Here is an 18,968-nt window from a genome sequence, read left to right as displayed (position 1 = left end):
TCAAATGTTTATATAATTACATAACAAGTAGCCCCGTGCAGGTCCGGGTATCAAAAGAATTGGCCTGCAGCAGCGCTAAGCTTGTCGTAAAAGGCGACTAAATAGTGCTCAGAAACCTGACCTCCACTATGGTTTGCGGTCAGGTTTTCCGTATTGTAGCCTGACAATCCCAGCATGTAACATGCCAGGTGTACCCCATTCCACCACCTGGGGCACACATCCCAGTTGCTCTGTGGGCAGAGCGCCTAGCCCCCGGCTAAGTTTTTGAGCACTATTTAGTCGCCTTTTACGACAAGCTTAGTGCTGCTGCAGGCCTATTCTTTTAACACCCGGACCTGCACGGGGCGTCAGGCTATAATATGGAAAAGCTGACCGCAAACCATAGTGGTGCACCGTGTTGGGAAAGATGCCACGTTCCTCGCACGTTAAAGAACCCTGCTGTGGTATTCGATAGGAGTAGGAACCTTTGCGCTCCGCTACAGGAGGCTAAATTGCCCGACCCTACCCATCCTTTCCTTTTTTCGAGTGGCAATCGAAAGTTGTTGTCCCCATTATTCTTGTGTCCCTCCCTTGTTTTCATTTCATCATCATCATTTCATGTCTATCGCCTGAATATAGCTGAAATACTGCTGCTCGGGCATTAAACCCCAACAATCAATCAATCTTTTTCAACTATATTACTATCTGTAATTGTGTCGTAACAAGAAAACTTCCTCTATTACAAAACTGAACTCTGACTGGTCAGTAATCAATAACGTTTATCCAAATTTCAAGAAAAAAAAAGCACGATTTTTTATTAATTCTTAGCTTTAATCGCCGTCTGAACATCCAAGAATTACCTACAAAATGTTCCGAATGAATGTAGCTTCCGCAATATTTAATAGATTATTCTCTTTGGTCAAGTGCTTAAGTTTGCATATTTTGTTTAGATTACGAAAAATTGCACATAATGGGAGATGGAATGGTTTCAACTTGTCATTGTGTGGATAAATGACGTACATTGAATGCGTTTACAAACAAAGAATCGTTCTCGATACCGTTGTTCATTGATTTTATTTCAAATCGATTTCAGTTAAATCACTTCAGTATCTGTCTTTGTAAGAATCGTGCAAAATCTGAAAAATGTGATACACCTCAAAGAGGGTACATATTTTTATTTTTGTAATTAAGTTGTTTTATGGGTCTATACTATGAAATGTGTAATTATTCATTCAAATGTGCTTGCTCTTAGGAGACAATCAACATTGAAAATCCAATAGATTCTATTGTATTTGGGTGTCATTTACAGAGTTATCTCCCTTAATTTTGAAATCTACAGTGCATTCTATATAATTTTTATCTCCTAAGAACATGGGTTATATGGAAAACTGAATGTTAATTTCTGTTTACTATGGCAATTCAAACAAAATATCAAAAATTAAATTATGTAGGCTTTTTACCTATGAATCACATTTTGCATGATTCTTAGCTGGATTGCTAATTAATAGGTTCGTTCCTTCGTTGGCAAATAAAAGTTATTTGATGAAGTAATTTATTTCGATTTCTGTTAAAAAACTATATGAGAACAAAACCTTAACTTTGTATTCGGTCTGCATGAAAAATTATATATTGATAAAACATTTTTTCATTGACATTCAATACAATATAATGGTTTATCTATCAAAATATAAACACTTTTAAGAAAAGAATGACAATTTAGTTGGTTTCGATATCAAAATAATTCAATAAACTGGGGTATTGATATGAGTTATTTTACATGAAATGATCTTTATTTAAGATTGTTTGTTTGTTTGTTTGTTGTGGTTTTTTGTGGTTTAACGTCCGAGCAGCAATATTTCAGCTATATGCAGACGATGAACATGAAATGGATGATAAAATGAACATGAAGTGATGATGAAATGAAAAATGAGATGGTCGACAAATTTTTATTGCTACAAGAAAAAGGGAAGGATGGGTAGGGTCGGGTAATTTAGCCTCATGTGGCGGAGCCCTATGGTTCCTACTCCTATCGAATACCACAGTAGGGTTCTTTAACGTGCGAGGAACGTGGCATTTCCCAACACGGTGCACCACTATGGTTTGCGGTCAGGTTTTCCGTAATATAGCCAGACAACCCCAGCATATAACACGCCAGGGTACCCCATTCCACCACCTGGGGCACACAACCCAGTTGCTCTGTGGGCAGAGCGCCCTAGCCCCCGGCTATGGTTCTAAGCACTATATAGTCGCCTTTTACGACAAGCTTAGCGCTGCTACAGGCCTATTTTTTGACACCCGGACCTGCACGGGGCCATAGTTATATGATCGTATTTGTATTATTGTGGATTATTATGGGAATGTTTTCAAAGGAACAAGACAGAGTTCGTTCTCACTGTTGCATCCCTCGTGTCCAGTCAGTCCCAGGCTGTCGACCAGTCCCCAGCTTTGTTTCGTCTATTTATTCATTTTTCTCACCTGTCATTTTATTCATATATTCTGCTAAGGGATATGATTGTTATGGGCTTATTCCCCCGAATTATAAGCTGTAGTAGGCCCCGTCTTCCTTCTTTTTCATCCTGTTATTATATTTTTGCCCTTGATGTCAACCATGTTTATATTTGGCAGACCGGAAGTAATTGGTTAGGAGAATATAGACTTCTGTGGGAATGGAGAGATTTCTTAACCAATCATACTGTTTGGAGACCCACAAGGATAAACCAATGATATCAGCTGAATCCCCACATTCCTGAAAGTGGGCCTAAAATTCCAACAAGTGGGGGCAGTTATGTATAAACTGTGGGCCGGTGTCCTGAAATTAATCTGGCAGAATTATTCTGAGAGCAGTTAGTACTACTCAGCTCGATTTTGACCACTGAGCGCTACCAGCTCGCCAGGAGAACAACACCCGTGGTATGCCCCTCTATTTTTAGTAGTAAATATTTTTACTACGACCTGACCTTGGCATAACCTATAAAACCTAGCAGCACGTACCATATTTTTTGGGGGACCTCCGTTTATACTTTGGCGTTCAGTGGTAGGGTTTTAACATTATATATTGTATGTATTAAATTATTGACTCCTAAGAGGTTAATAAATGTTATTTATAAGTTGAAATTCTGTTGAGTTGTGTATTAAGAACAAGTATATTGAAATACCTTCAAAGGCCACGATACCAGTGAAATACCACTTTCCTATACACTTGCGCTCGAAATATACCTACACACCCGTGAGGGCGTAACAATACAAAGCAACAGAAGTAAATGAGCAACTCGGACTCCATTAACAAATGGGAGCATGGACCAGGTGCACCGTTGGGGAAGCGTCCTCTGCTTCTAGAAAACACCCGCCGAGTATTATGATTGATTGTTGGGGTTTAACGCCCAAGCAGCAATATTTCAGCTATATTCAGGCGATGAACTTAAAAGTCAAGTCTTGGATAGACGAAACGTTAGGTTGTTCTATCGACACGCCCATGTAAAAGCAGGTGGCAAATGTTTCGTTTGCACAAGAAAACAATTACATATGGCTTTATACCAGTACCGCCGTTGAAGACTGGTTAAATTATTTACCAGGTTTTTTGAAAAAAAAATATATAAATCAATTTACTGCGAATCTGATAATCGCTTTGGCAGTGAACGTGTTTAGTTGGCTGTTAATGCGTGTAAAATGACGGTTTCGGTCACAGTGATTTCGGCCAAGCATTGACAGACATGATCACAATAGCAAATTAACATTGAAATATCATTCAGAAAGAATGAAATGTGTTTTAGAGGACCGTGATTTTTTAATATTATGTCAGTTTGTTTGTTTGGTTGTTTGTTTGTTGGGGTTTAACGTCCGAGCAGCAATATTTCAGCTATATTCAGACGATGAACATGAAATTGATAAATGAACATGAAATGATGATGAAATGAGCATGAAGTGATGATGAAATGAAAAATGGGATGGTCGACAAATTTTGATTGCCACTGAAAATAGGGAGAGGTGGGTAGGGTCGGGCAATTTAGCCTCCTGTGGCGGAGCCCTATGGTTCCTACTCCTATCGAATACCACAGTAGGGTTCTTTGACGTGCGAGGAACATGGCATCTTTCCCAACACGGTGCACCACTATGGTTTGCGGTCAGGTTTTCCGTATTATAGCCTGACAACCCCAGCATGTAACAAGCCAGGGGTACCCCATTCAACCACCTGGGGCACACATCCCAGTTGCTCTGTGGGCAGAGCGCCCTAGCCCCCGGCTAAGGTTCTGAGCACTATTTAGTCGCCTTAAACGAGAAGTCTAGCGCTGCTGCAGGCCTATTCTTTTAACACCCGGACCTGCACGGGTGAAAGACAGGTTTTGAAATACTTTCAGTGCTTACATAGATTAATGTTGGTTCATTGATAAAATCTATGTCAGAAGGATACTTTACAGCTCTTTGTAAAAAACGATTGTACTTCGGATGATTTCCCTGTTTGCAAAATGTTCATTGGTTGTCGTAAATAAAAAAAGCTCTTCAGTCAGTATTGAAATGATGCATTTTTGAATGCATATCTGTCAGCAATGATTATATAGTAGCACGATTTCATTTTTGGTATTTTTGGTTTTGAATGAATCAAAACATTTTTTGACGATTCTAGATTAAAACGATTTGTAATAATTTCAAATCAGAACGATTCCTGACCTTAACAATTTAATTTCTATCATAACTAAAATTGTCCTAGATAATATATCAGTAGAGAGGTTTGAACAGGGCGAAACTACAATATGCACAACCTCATTAGCGTTAAACGTATCTAATTGATTCAGGTTTCTAAATATCTAAAATGTCAACATTAGCATGTTTAATGAGTAATTGGTAACCGTTGTCCTTTGTATTCCGTTCAAGTTGAAATTGAGATCTAAGACGTCTACTCAAGCAGTGAAGGCTTAGTACATTGTAATTTACAGATAACAATAAAAGTTACGCATGATCGAGAATTAAGTAATTAAATTTAGTGTTCTATAGCAATTGTTTGAGTTCAATTGTAAATGAAAGGAAGGAATAGCAACTGTGATTACAAATTCCCAAATATAAGTGGCATTGATCAGAGATTGATTGATTGATTGTCGGGGTTAAACGCCCGAGCAGCAATATTTCAGCTATATTTAGGCGATGAACATGAAAGGGATGATAAAAGAATATACTTTTGTTTTAAATTCAATGTTGATATTAAAAAAATCAAATTCAATTGACAACAATCTTAAAAATATAAAAAGGAATTTTATGATAAGAAAATTAAATTAATTTCTCTTAAGAAATTAATTTGTTTTATATAAAAATGAAATTCTAATGTCAAAAACTAAAATTTTAATTTATGAATTCTCAATATAAAAAAAAATAACTATATTTTTCAATATTAAAAATTTAGTTCTAATATTCAAGAATAAATATTTAATATGAAAATGAATTCATTGTAATAAAAATGAATTTCTAATTCCATAGACTTGTTTTAATTACAGGTGTATGCTAATACTAAGACATAGTTTTCTGATATTAGAAAATAAAAAGTTAATGTTAAAAATGTATTTTTTGTCCATTTTGGCTTACAAGTCATTCTGGTACAGATGAATGCAAGAAGAATATTTTGACAAAAAGTTCTTTTCTTCTTTTTATTATAAACTTATTACATTATTTAAAAAAAAAAAATTAATTGAATATGTGGGTCGAAACTCTGTTTGGAACTAAAAAATACTTCTATACCGGGTTACTTCCCTTGCTCGATGCATAATTTAGAAAAAGCTAACAGAATTGCATTTCACACCAGATTATGACTGCAAACTCTGTGAAGTAGTCTCAGATTTTGATACTTTAGCATGTTGAAATTTTTGAGCTGTTCAGAATCGGAAAGTGAAGACATCTTAATTTTTTTCCGGCAACCTGCAAATTTCTGACTAAGGAGTAGGTGACTTAAAAGCTGACAGAATCATTCCTACTGATTAATTTCGCTGTTTTGAAAGGATAAATATGTAGATATATGATCAAAGATTTGAACGTTTATTTTATTGTTTACCGATGGTAATAGAAATGGTCACACGAAGCGAGTTTTCGTCAGAAATCGTGCCGCTAAAAACATCGCCATTCTGGTCACGATTTGTTGCGTGACTCTTGCAAATGAAAACGACGCCATTTTATACTTTGCTGTTCGGCTGCTTAACAACAGGAAAGTAAAAGCATGTACTAAAATAGTTCTCAAGATCTTTCTGCTGAAAAACTAGAGGTTGACATACACTAAAATGAAAGCTAAACTATAAATGTTTAAATGTGTATCCGAAGTCTGTGTACATCGGTTCCAGTTATGCTTATTAATAATTAAGTAGTGTGTATGTACATTTATTTTTTTAAAATAGCTTTTTACGGTGATAACATTGAAACAGTGAAGAAAATAATTATAATGATAATAAAAACAAAGTACCCAAACACAACGCTATAAAAATCAAGTCCCTTGCTCACATCTTTCCATGATATATTTTCTTCTACGAGTAAATTTGACTTCTTGCGGTCGCTAACATTAACATCCAAATTAACGCCAAAAGGTTTAACTTTTGAACCCTTGTTTCGTCGTCCAAAAAATTTCCAAAATTTATTAATTTTTCTCGTATCCTCCCTGAAGTAAATCGATGTGATAATTATTGACTTGACAACAATTATGCCACTCGCTATTATAGTAACTATCATCATCAGCAAAAGAAAACTCATTGGATTTGATGAAGCCGGTATAGATGCTGAAACTATAGTTAAGAATATGGCGTACGATAGGAGAATTGTCATAGCAAGACCAATACGTTCACCTGATTCTACCGGAAGTAGAAATACAAGAGGGTTCAACAAACCAAACACTATGGTCGGACAAACTACAATGACACTATAATATAAAGACTGTCTTTTGATTGTGATATATACATCTAAGTTGGAATATCCATTCCAGGATCTCACACTTGCCGTAATTAATTCTATATCCCAGTTCGAATTCGCTGTAAAAAATTGTTCATTAATTGGATTGGATGACAGTACAAATTTTGCGTCGGTCTCCGGATATCCCCATACGTTGAACTGCAGTAAACACTTCTGTGTATCGTACGGGAACTTGAAAATATCAGTAGTGCATTTTGCCTTCATTACACCCCCAATAGGGGTAGTAATGTTACCATCAGAGGTTACTATTGCGACGAAATCTGTGTCCGTACCTACAGGCTCTAGGACATCGGCAGCATTAACGAGTGTCACCGGTGGGTTCCATACGTATTGGCTCGATACAGTAGTGTACAGTAATCCTCCATACGTTGACGGGTTCCAGGATAAGTCCGGATCATTCCATTTCAACATCATCCCACCTAAAATGGTGATTGTCTCAGAAATCTCATCCAAATTTGTTAAAGTCATGAAATAATATGCTGTTTCAATTTCGAGTGGAGTACTTGCATTAACTCGTGGCATAACCCCTGTAATATGGTTCGAAAATTTATCTGTAAACAATTGTTTATAGTCAGACAACTGTTGTCCAAGAGAAGAACATACTAAAATCATTAAAATCGCATAAGAAGCCATTCTTGTCAAATATTTGCGAATGCTTTTTCACTTTTACTATAAAATAAAATAACGTACAGTTATTACGAAGACATTCAATCATATACTCAGGTTATGTTTTATAATGTCTGTAGGTAGATAATTTTCACTCGTTTTGATACTATCAAGTAAAACGCAGTATTATATTTTACTACTAACAATAATAGACTACAACTGAAGTATACAGCTTTTAATATCATTTGTCAGCTGATAACTGAAATGTAAGTTCGGGTTCATTGAACATTATAATTACGTGCTTTTGACAATGAATTAAATGTCCTTAAACATTCCAGTAGAAGTGTAAAGTATTTATGTAATTAAACTACAAATCATACTTAGAAGAAGGCACGGCAAATATGTCTTGAGTAAATATTGCAGTCTGATAAAACAGTTTTTGTTTGTTTGGGTTTAACGCCGGAACAGCAATATTTCAGCTATATTCTGGCGATGAACATGAAGTGGATGATGAAATGTACATGAAATGATGATGAAATGAAAAATGGGATGGGACGTAAGGATAATGGGGTCGAGAAATTTTGATTGCCACTGGAAATTGGGAAAGGTGGGTAGGGTCGGGCAATTTAGCCTCCTGTGGCGGAGCCCTATGGTTCCTACTTCTATCGAATATCACAGTAAGGTTCTTTAACATGCGAGGAACGTGAACGTGGCATCTTTCCAAACACGGTGCACCACTATGGTTTGCGGTCAGGTTTTCCATATTATAACCTGACAATCCCAGCATGTGACACGCAAGGGGTATCCCATTCCGACAACTTGGGCACACAACCCAGTTGCTTTGTGGGCAGAGCGCCCTAGCCCCCGGCTACAGTTCTGAGCACTATTTAGTCGACTTTTACGACAAGCTTAGCGCTGCTGCAGGCCTATTATTTTGACACCCGGACCTGCACGGGTCAGGAGATATTCCTATCTAACCCTTAACTTGGATCCAAATTAAAGCGAACGTTTATATGTAATAGGAGATTCAACAATAACCGCGTCAATTTTTGCGAATATTACCTTATGGGATTCGGGTTTCAACCACTTATTGCTTTAAAATACTACTCTGTTGATTTAAGACAAAGAGAAATTTAACTAACCCGTACGCAATTAACCTTATTTGTTTTATTTGAAAAAAAAAAAAATCAATCGGACAAACGAACTCTTAAGTTTGTCTTTATCATATTAATTAACTCATGGTTAAATCAATTAACAGGTAAATCTCGAGGTAGTTGCATTTATATGAAGTCCAATTTAAAACCAATCCTAAATCAGAAGCCCCGTGTAGGTCCGGGTGTCAAAAGAATAGGCCTGCTGCGGGGGCTAGGCGCTCTGCCCACAGAGCAACTGGGATGTGTGCCCAGGTGATGGAATAAGGTAACCTGGCGTGTTACATTCTGGGGTTGTCAGGCTATAATACGGAAAACCTGACCGCAAACCATAATGGTGCACCGTATTGGGAAAGATGCCACGATAGGAGTAGAAACCTTTGCGCTCCGCCACAGGAGGCTAAATTGCCCGACCCTACCCATCCCTCCCTTTCATCTTGTGGCAATCAAACTTTGTCGACCCTGTTATCCTTGTGTCCAATCCCATTTTTTCTTTCATGTTCATTTTATCATCAATTTCATGTTCATCGTCTGAATATAGCTGAAATATTGCTGCTCGGGCGTTAAACCCCAACAAACAAACAATCCTTGTTACCTTGATAAATGAAGCATTAGACAAAATATTTATATATCCGGAAAAAATGATTTAAGATAGAATAACATTTATAGTCACGTTTTCGGCATCTCTGTCATAACTCTTAAGAATTAATTTGAAACAAAAAATTCAGCTATTTGTAAGAACAAGACAGGAAATGAGTTTGTTAAATATAACGAGAATGGATATGGTGAATATACATATTCACCACCGGGAATCCTATTTCATTTTAACGCAGATTGGACTCAAGTCAGAGCATCATTATGAATACAAAAAGGGGACAGATATGGTGCATGTAATGATGATGACGAATAACTATAATACAATTACATCAAGGAACAAATAATTGTCCAAACATTTTTTATATACTTACAGGGAAAAAAGATGGTGTGCTGATGTTTGAAGATACAATAATCTGAACGTGAAGTGTGATGATATATTGAAAGACCCTTAATGTAATAATCATTGTATATGTTCATACAATACTCCATGCTATACGAAATCTTTTTGGTCTCCAGTAGATATTAAAAATACATCTAAATCTTTTTTTAAAAAATGAGCCATGTTAAATAAAAGTAGTAATTTAATTGGTGCTTGGTTGAGATTTACATATACCCCCGAGGGCGATTTTATAATTTTTAAATATATCAATCTGGATATAAAATGAACAGTAAAAAGAATGTATTATTGCAATAAAAAGAACACGATTTTAACTAAATATCTTTCTTGGCCCTAGTTTCAAAAACTTAATTTTCATTTTTTACATGTCCCAGACGCATTAGAGAAATACATGTCAAGATCGTTGTTGTATGACCTAATATGCACATGAACATAATTTTTCAAATTAATCCTACACATATAACAATTGTATGGTATTTGTTTCTGTGTATTAATGTACATGAATATTTGATCAGGAAAGTATGGCGACAGTGAAATAAATAACTATAATGCTTATAAACACGACGTAACCAATGACAACACAAACATAATCGAGACCACGACTAACATCTTTCCACGTTGTATTCTCTTCCAAAAATATTTTTGACTTCGGGCAGTCGTTGATATCAATGTTCGAGTGCACACGTAAGGGCATAACCTTTGAAGGTTTATTCCTACGACCGAAGAACTTCCAAAAGTTATTCATGTCGCCAGAATCCTCTTTGTAATATAGTGCAGTGATCAAAATGATTTTAACTACGATTATCCCGCTTATTACAATTGTTACTATCATCATCAGTAGTAAAAAACTCAAAGGATTTGATGACGCTGGTATAGATGCTGAAACAATTGTCAAGAAAATTGCATATGATAAGAGAATTGTCATTGCAAGACCGATACGTTCGCCTGATTCTACCGGCAGTAGAAAAACGAGTGGATTTAACAAACCAAATACTATCGTTGGACACACCATGATTACGCTGTAATATAGGGATTCTCTCTTGATTGTAATGTGAATATCTAAGGTCGAATATCCATTCCAGGATCTGACATCTCCAGTCAGCGAAAGTAAATCCCAATTTGAATTCGGTGTAAAAAAGTCTTTATTAATGGGATTTGAAGATAACTTAAATTTTGCTTCAGTGGCCACAAATCCCCAAACGTTGAACTGCAAAATACATTTTTGGGTGTCGTATGGAAATTTAAAAATATCAGTAGTACATTTTGCCTTCATTATTCCTCCAACAGGAGTTGTCACGTTGCCGTCAAACGATACTTTAGCAACAAAGTCTGAGTCTGCGCCAACTGGTTCTAACACATCAACAGCATTCACGAGAGTAACAGGTGGCTTCCAAACATGTTTGTTTGGAACTGATGTGTATATTACTCCTCCATAAGCCGAAGGGTCCCAGGAAAGTTCAGGGTCATTCCATGTCAATTGGACTCCTCCTAAAATAATAATTGTCTCGGCAAGTTCATCAAAAGATCCTAGGGTCATAAAGTAGAATGTTGTTTCTATTTCAAGTGGGGTAACAGCATCCACACGCGGAATAACTTCCATTCTGTGGTTCAAAAATTTATCGGTAAATAATTTTTTAAAATAAGACAGATTCTGTCCGTGCGATAAACAAATAAAAGTTATGAAAATTGCACATTTAGCCATTATACGTTTTAACACGTTTAGAAATAATCACTCTGGTATTCCACCATACAACGTCGTAATGTGACAATCAACTTGTATATATGCACCTAGCATACAGTATTTTAATGTTCCTAGAACACCCAAACCCTATCGCCATTTCATACAAAGTGATGTAGAATCGGTACCATTAGACGTTTATTGGTTTACAATTATAAGGTGGGACCAGTTTCAATAAACATAATTATCATGTGTATTGACTTCCGTAAATGAAAGATTATTACAAAAACAAGTCTTGCTAAGAGTCTTGCAGCATGATTGATTGATTGATTGTTGGGGTTTAACGTCCGAGCAGCAATATTTCAGCTATATCTATACAATGAACATGAAATGGATGATAAAATGAAATGAAATAAAAAATGGAACGGGACACAAGGATAATAGGGTCGACAAATTTTGATTGCCACAAGATGAAAGGGAGGGATGGGTAGGGTGGGGCAATTTAGCCTCCTATGGCGAGGCAGGGTTCTTTAACTAGCGAGGAACGTGGCATCTTTCCAAACACGGTGCACCACTATGGTTTGCGGTCAGGTTTTCCGTATTATAGCCTGATAACCTCAGCATGTAACACGCCAGGGGTACCCCATTCCACCACCTGGGGCATAAGTACCAGTTGCTCTATGGGCAGAGCAGCTAGCCCTCGGCTAGGTTTCTGAGCACTATATAGTCGCCTTTTACGACACGCTTAGCCCTGCTGCAGGCCTATTCTTTAAACACCCGGACCTGCACGGGTGATGCGTATATAGAGTACCAAAATAAATCATACTGCCGTTCCGTTATCTTAATTATTGGTTTCATATTTTGAACGCGTCCGGTAAAACTTGCTTCTAATCAAAAATTAATTTTTAATCTGGTCATCAAATTATAATTGACATGAAAATGATGTTTGTTTGTTTGTTTGTTGGGGTTTAACGTCCGAGCAGCAATATTTTAGCTATATTCAGACGATGAACATGAAATGGATGATAAAATGAACATGAAATGAAAAAAAAAAAAAAAGGATGGGACACAAGGACAATAAGGTCGACAAATTTTGATTGCCACTGGAAAAAGGGGGGATGGGTAAGGTCGGGCAATTTAGCCTCCTGTGGCGGAGCGCAAAGGTTCCTACTCCTATCGAATACCACAGCAGGGTTCTTTAACGTGCGAGGAACGTGGCATCTTTCCCAACACGGTGCACCACTATGGTTTGCGGTCAGGTTTTCCGTATTATAGCCTGACAACCCCAGCATGTAACACGCCAGGGGTACCCCATTCCACCACCTGGGGCACACATCCCAGTTGCTCTGTGGGCAGAGCGCCTAGCCCCCGGCTAGGTTTCTGAGCACTATTTAGTCGCCTTATACGACAAGCTTAGCGCTGCTGCAGGCCTATTCTTTTAACACCCGGACCTGCACGGGGCTGATGAGATATTGAGCGAGGGTCCAATAACGTATTTTTCATGTGAGTTGTTTTATGTTATCAAAGTCCTCAACTACGTATCATTCTCAAACTTTCATAATCAAAACAGTAACATTCTAACTAGTAATTAAAGGAAAAAAATACTTAAGTTAGAGTTATACAAAGAGAAGGTTGGATTTTCCTGAAATATCTTTAACAACAAATTGTATTAAGAGATAAATATATCGTCGAAAACTCCATTTAGACATTTTCAAAACGAAAAAAAATGTAGCGTCGGCATGTGTTTTGTAATTTAATTTTTTTTTTATTTTTGCCTTGCGCTTAAGTTTGCGTAGTTTAGTGTTAATTAGAAGAAAAGATTAATTGAAACTGAAACGTTTTCTACAAAACTCGTCATTGTGTGGATAATAATTAACGTACTATTTATTGAATGTATTTACAAATCAAAGAATCATTTATTTAATGACGTTTTTGAATGATTTTATTTCAAACTGATTGCAATCAGTTTACTACATGGTTTTCATTTGATGCAAATAAAATGTGGAGTTATTAAGAAAATTGTTGAAGTTATTAATTTGAGTGCTGTTTATAATCAATATAACAAACACAAATCTAAATTCGATCTGCCTGGCCCCGTGCAGGTCAGTGTGTCAAAGGAATAGGCCTGCAGCAGCGCTAAGCTTGTAAAAGGCGACTACATAGTGCTCAGACACCTAGCCGAGGGCTAGGCGCTCTTACCCACAGAGCAACTGAGTTGTATGCCCCAAGTGGTGGAATGGGGTACCCTTGGCGTGTTACACGCTGGGGTTGTCAGGCTATAATACGGAAAACCTGAAAGTAAACCATAGTGGTGCACCGTGTTGGGAATGATGCCACGTTCTTCTCACTTTAAAGAACCCTGCTATGGTATTCGAGAGGAGTAGAAACCTTTGCGCTCTGCCACAGGAGGCTAAATTGCCCGACCCTACCAATCCCTCTCTTTTTCTTGTGGCAATCAAAATTTGTTGACACTATTATCCTTGTGTCCCATACCTTTTTTCATTTCATCATCATCATTTCATATTCATTGCCTGAATATAGCTGAAATATTGCTGCTCGGATGTTAAACCCCAACAAGGGAGAGTTGTTTCTTGTAACCTTGTAATTAAGTTCAACGTCAATCTGTTAAAATAAGTTTTGCTTTATGCAAAAACTTGATGAAATGTTGAAAGATTTTTATGTGCTCCTCTACTCGCTGACCTATTACCTGTTGTTTCACTCTTATGAGGCTGACTTAATAGCTGATCAGATCCAAAGAAAAGAATATTGTTGAGCACGATCATCCTGTGTTATCCAAATGACGTTCTATCGGTACACAATCCTAGTTGCATGGATTTTATACATCGCATCTTCCCCAAAAAACTTGAGATAAAAGATGGTACAGCCACTGTGAAGTCGGTCTCATATCTTGACAATATCGACAAAACTATCCGACAAACGCTATGACTTTTCATTCCGTATTGTAAACTTTTCTTTCATTTGTGGCAACATCCTTTCACCACCTGCGTATGGAGGTTTCATATCCGAAGGTGGCATCAAGCATGCTTGATTTTTTTAGTCAAGATTGGTATGAATCGAATAAACGGTCTCGGAGTAATCGTCCGGACACCTTTACGTTCATCATCAGAAGTATAATAATAATAATAAGAAGAAGAATAAGAAACGGAGCAAAAACAATAAGTCGCAAAACTTCGTGTTCGGGGACTTAATAATAATATCTAAAACAAAACAATTAATAGTTTTGGGTGACATTTTATACATTGTATATATTTTCTGGAAGCTGTAACAATTAATCAGATATATAGTAAAGCCAGTTGATATAATAACAACCCAAACACAATATTGAGACGCTACCAATATTATTAGTTTTGGAACAAAATATCCTTATTTCATGTTAAAGCTTTTTACGCTGTCAATTTCCATTAAACAAATTAGGTTTAGCGTTACCCTGATTCATTGCCCAGAGTAAACATCCACGCTTATATACGACCATTTTCTCAAAACTCTGCGATAACTTCAAAAATGAAATGTTTGTATACACATTAAATGTTTAACGCGCAATTTAAATCCATTTTTTCGGTGTTTTAAATGTTGGACACCACTGCATTTTCCCATTTTATGAAACATCCTTATTTTATCATATATCTACGTCTTTTCGATTTTTTTTAATTGTCATAGGTGAAGTAATTTATCTAAATTAAATACCTAGACTGAATAGATAATCGTTAGGATAATGTTGTTTACTTCATGTCTTTATCCCCTTCATATTGTTTAATCAAATCTCTGTTTCATTAATCAGCTATTGGAGTTTAAAGGATGTTGAAATTCAATTAAAAAGCGATTACCCTGTCTAGCGAACCTTAAATGCCATTCGAGTTGAATGTATTGTCATACTTTTATACTAAGCATTTGGATAAATAACAAAAATAGTAGTTTGGAATTAGAAGCTTATAAAACAAACATAATGATATAAATTAGGTAAATAAGCTACAGGAAACTACCTAGTATGTTGTAGGTGAGATGTTCTCTCTACTTCGTAAAAATTGTCAAATGCTTTCAATTGAGAATTCAAAAATTATGACCAAATTAGCTATCTTTTGGGTTTCGGTATGTTTAACAAATGGACAACAACTGTCTGATTTTAAGCAATTGTTTACTGATAAATTTTCGAACCATCGGATGGAAGTAATTCCGCGTATAGATGCTAATACACCGCTTGAAATTGAGACAACATTCTATTTCATGACACTTGGAATGTTTGACGAACTGGCAGAGACAATTATAATCTTAGGAGGACTACAATTAACATGGAACGATCCCGACTTATCCTGGAATCCTGCATCGTATGGAGGGGCAGTGCATACTTCAGTGCCAAACAAGTATGTATGGAAACCCCCTGTGATTCTTGTAAATGCTGCTGATGTTTTAGAGCCGGTTGGTACCGATTCAGAATTTGTTGCCATAGTTACATATGATGGGAATGTCACGACACCTATTGGAGGTGTGATGAAGGCGAAGTGTAAAACAGATATTTTCAAATTTCCGTACGATACACAGAACTGTGTTTTGCAGTTTAACGTTTGGGGTTTTCTAGAACACGATGCCAAATTTAAGGTATCTTCGAATCCCATTAATAATGATTTTAATACGCCGAATTCTAACTGGGATCTTCTATCAATAACCGGCAAAGTAAGATCGTTAAATGGCTATTCAATTTTTGATGTATATATCACAATTAAAAGGGTGTCTTTATACTGTAGTGTTATCGTGGTTTGTCCGACGATCGTATTTGGATTGTTGAATCCTCTTGTGTTTTTGCTCCCAGTATCATCTGGTGAACGAATTGGTCTCTCGATGACGATTTTGCTTTCGTACGCTATTTTTCTGACAATCGTTTCAGCATCTATACCGGCTTCTTCAAATCCAATGAGTTTTTTGTTGTTAATGATGATTGTCACGATCATTGTTAGCGGTATAATAGTTGTTCAAGCAATTGTTACGACCTCACTTTATTTCAGACAGGACACTGGTGAAATTAGCAAATTTTGGAAATTCTTCGTTCGGAAGAACCGTAAAGCAAACGTTAAGCCTTTACATGTCAATTCAATGGCAGATGTCAATGACTGTCCGACTACAAAAATATTTTTAAAGAAGAATATAACATGGGAAGAAGTTAGTCGTGGCCTTGATTTTTATAGCGTTGTGTTTGGATATGTTGTGTTTATCATAATTATTATCGTTTTCTTTACCGTTGCCATGTTGTCTCCCTAACAATTACAATATTACTACATGTAGGATGTTATCAATAACAGTTTTAACGGAGATCTGTTGTGATTTTACTTCAAAGGAATAAAACACAATACCAGTCGAGGAATTGGTTGATGACAGAAAATTAACGATTTCGTATGTATCTTACGAAATATAACTGTTGTTCGCCTAATATTGAACAACTCTGATTCTTAATAGTGTGATTTTTAGAAGTAATCCGTTTTATAACAAAACATTTAAGGAGACATCATTGAGTGAACTTTTTATGATTTACTCGTGAAATTTTGATAAATTATAAAGAAAAACTTTTATATCTATTTTAGTCTATCAGCCAATGGTGCGTTACTTGATTGTGGTTTTTCCTAAATATTATGTTACGTTTTCAACGAAAACAGTAGTTTACTACAGTTGAGCTTAATTTATTGATATTAAAAAGAGGATAATTTTAGAAAAAAAATAGTTTCATAACTATTCATATTTTATGTCGCTGTCGAATTCACATATATTAAATTCAAACATATTTTCTGATCATTAAAATAGAAAGAATAGAACAAAAACTGAAATACATGAATAAAAGTGTGAATACACCCTTATGCATGACGCCTTTTTACATTGTGCATAGCCCCGTGCAGGTCCGGGTGTTAAAAGAATAGGCCTGCAGCAGCGCTAAGCTTGTAAAAGGTGACTAAATAGTGCTCAGAACCCTAGTCGGGGGCTAGGGCGCTCTGCCCACAGAGCTACTGGAATGGGGTTCCTCTGGCGTGTTGCATGCTGGGATTGTCAGGCTATAATACGGAAAACCTAACCGCAAACCATAGTGGTGCACCGTGTTGGGAAAGATGCCACGTTATTCGCACGTTACTGTACCTTACTGTGGTATTCTCTCGAAGTAGGAACCATAGGGCTCCGCCACAGGAGGCTAAATTGCTCGACCCTACCCACCTCTCCCTTATTACCAGTGGCAATCAAAATATGTGGGCCCCATTGTCCTTGTGTCCCATCCTTTTTCATTTCATCATCGTTTCATGTTCATTTTGTCATCAATTCATGTTCATCGTCTGAAAATAGCTGAAATATTGCTGCTCGGACGTTAAACCCCAACAAACAAACAAAAACAAACATTGTGCACGTCAAAGAGTTCATTGATAGTATACACTTATGGCAGTCGATGATCATCTATCAAATATGTGACACGAAATAATTATCCTTTTAGCCACAGAATTTACAAACATATTGCAATATTGCCATTCTAGAATCCCCCTGCTAACAGTTTAAGTTTGATTTATTACAAAGTGAAAACAATTCGCTTATGTCAAGGCCATAAACGATTCTTGATGATTATAAGTCGTAACAATTTATGAGTTTTTGAACAAATTCGAAAACAGTGACAAGAAATTGTAGTTGAGATCTTTTAAATTTTCATCAATTTTTTCATAAAACAAAACTCATTTTAACAGATTGACGATGAACTTAATTACACAAGGTTACCAACCCCCCTTTTCAAACGTTACTCGAGGCATCCTGTTTATTTTGACCATACACAGTCATGAACAACTACACGTACATTCTCTTCATAAAACAAAATGAATAATTTAGAACTTTTTACATGTAGTTCAAGGATATATTGCAAAGGCGCATACTTGTACATCGAATGTTAGTAATACGTTGCGCATTTCATTGTATAAATTGCATGTAGCTCTTGAATGGGATAAATTACCGATTCACACCATATGCTATCCACATTTCCCTTGAAGGAATAGGTCAGCGAGTAGTTGAGCACAATTTGTTCCAATTGGAATGCCGACTGTTTGTTTAAGAACGCGTCCACCACATTTAATTTTTTTCGTCTGATTTCTTAAGTAATATTTTCCGTAATGTCTGCATTTCAGTGTTTATAAATTTGTATAAAACTCAATTAAGATAATAGTCCCTTAGTAATAGCTCACAAGTAGCATTATTTTGTTTCTTTCCGTCCCTTTCCAGTTTAAATTTTCAGATGATTTTAATGTGGAACACAGTGACTGTCTTCTGGTATTTATGTAATATTTAGTATTTCTGACGTAATATTCGATGCTATGAATATTTCGAGCAGTTGTTTAAATATTATATGGAGTAATGTTTAAATTATGTTAAGTGCTCAAGACGTTATTATATGGTACATTTTAATTATGTTACGCACTTTTGACAATATTTGAAATACGTTTTATTTCAGCGGTCTCAGTTTACTTTATATTCGGTAGTTTAGTCATTTAGTGCAGAAGTAGCGTCAGTTTTATACAATAAATCTTGATGTGCGGTGGTTGTATCATTATTTTTGTTTTGATGACGAACTTTAAATTCGGAAAATTAGTTACGG

At 36.3% G+C, this 18,968-nt stretch overlaps 3 protein-coding genes across 3 annotated transcripts; 1 reads left to right on the top strand and 2 right to left on the bottom strand.

Moving 5' to 3' along the window:
- Positions 1–6,317: 6,317 nt before the first annotated feature.
- On the bottom strand, positions 6,318–7,726 carry LOC148601145 (acetylcholine receptor subunit beta-type unc-29-like). The gene has a single exon (XM_088556205.1). The coding sequence runs from the start codon at positions 7,546–7,548 to the stop codon at positions 6,355–6,357; it is 1,194 nt and encodes a 397-aa protein (XP_088412331.1). The 5' UTR covers positions 7,549–7,726; the 3' UTR covers positions 6,318–6,354.
- Positions 7,727–9,313: 1,587 nt separating this feature from the next.
- On the bottom strand, positions 9,314–11,498 carry LOC148601144 (acetylcholine receptor subunit alpha-like 2). Its single transcript, XM_088555197.1, has one exon. The coding sequence runs from the start codon at positions 11,366–11,368 to the stop codon at positions 10,178–10,180; it is 1,191 nt and encodes a 396-aa protein (XP_088411323.1). The 5' UTR covers positions 11,369–11,498; the 3' UTR covers positions 9,314–10,177.
- A 3,776-nt stretch (positions 11,499–15,274) lies between these two features.
- On the top strand, positions 15,275–17,084 carry LOC148601143 (acetylcholine receptor subunit alpha-type unc-38-like). Its single transcript, XM_088555307.1, has one exon. The coding sequence runs from the start codon at positions 15,365–15,367 to the stop codon at positions 16,613–16,615; it is 1,251 nt and encodes a 416-aa protein (XP_088411433.1). The 5' UTR covers positions 15,275–15,364; the 3' UTR covers positions 16,616–17,084.
- The last annotated feature ends 1,884 nt before the right edge of the window (positions 17,085–18,968 follow it).

The sequence above is a fragment of the Perna viridis genome, chromosome 12, assembly GCF_037379345.1.
Source record: "Perna viridis isolate PV_CMFRI_1.1 ecotype Kerala chromosome 12, ASM3737934v1, whole genome shotgun sequence".
Classification (NCBI taxonomy): domain Eukaryota; kingdom Metazoa; phylum Mollusca; class Bivalvia; order Mytilida; family Mytilidae; genus Perna; species Perna viridis.
Note: the sequence above shows the minus strand (reverse complement) of the source record. Positions and strands in the feature narration are given on the sequence as shown.

Excerpts from the sequence above, each read along its gene's own strand:
- LOC148601145 (XM_088556205.1), bottom strand. The coding sequence starts at position 7,548 with ATGGCTTCTTATGCGATTTTAATGATTTTAGTATGTTCTTCTCTTGGA.
- LOC148601144 (XM_088555197.1), bottom strand. The coding sequence starts at position 11,368 with ATGGCTAAATGTGCAATTTTCATAACTTTTATTTGTTTATCGCACGGA.
- LOC148601143 (XM_088555307.1), top strand. The coding sequence starts at position 15,365 with ATGTTCTCTCTACTTCGTAAAAATTGTCAAATGCTTTCAATTGAGAAT.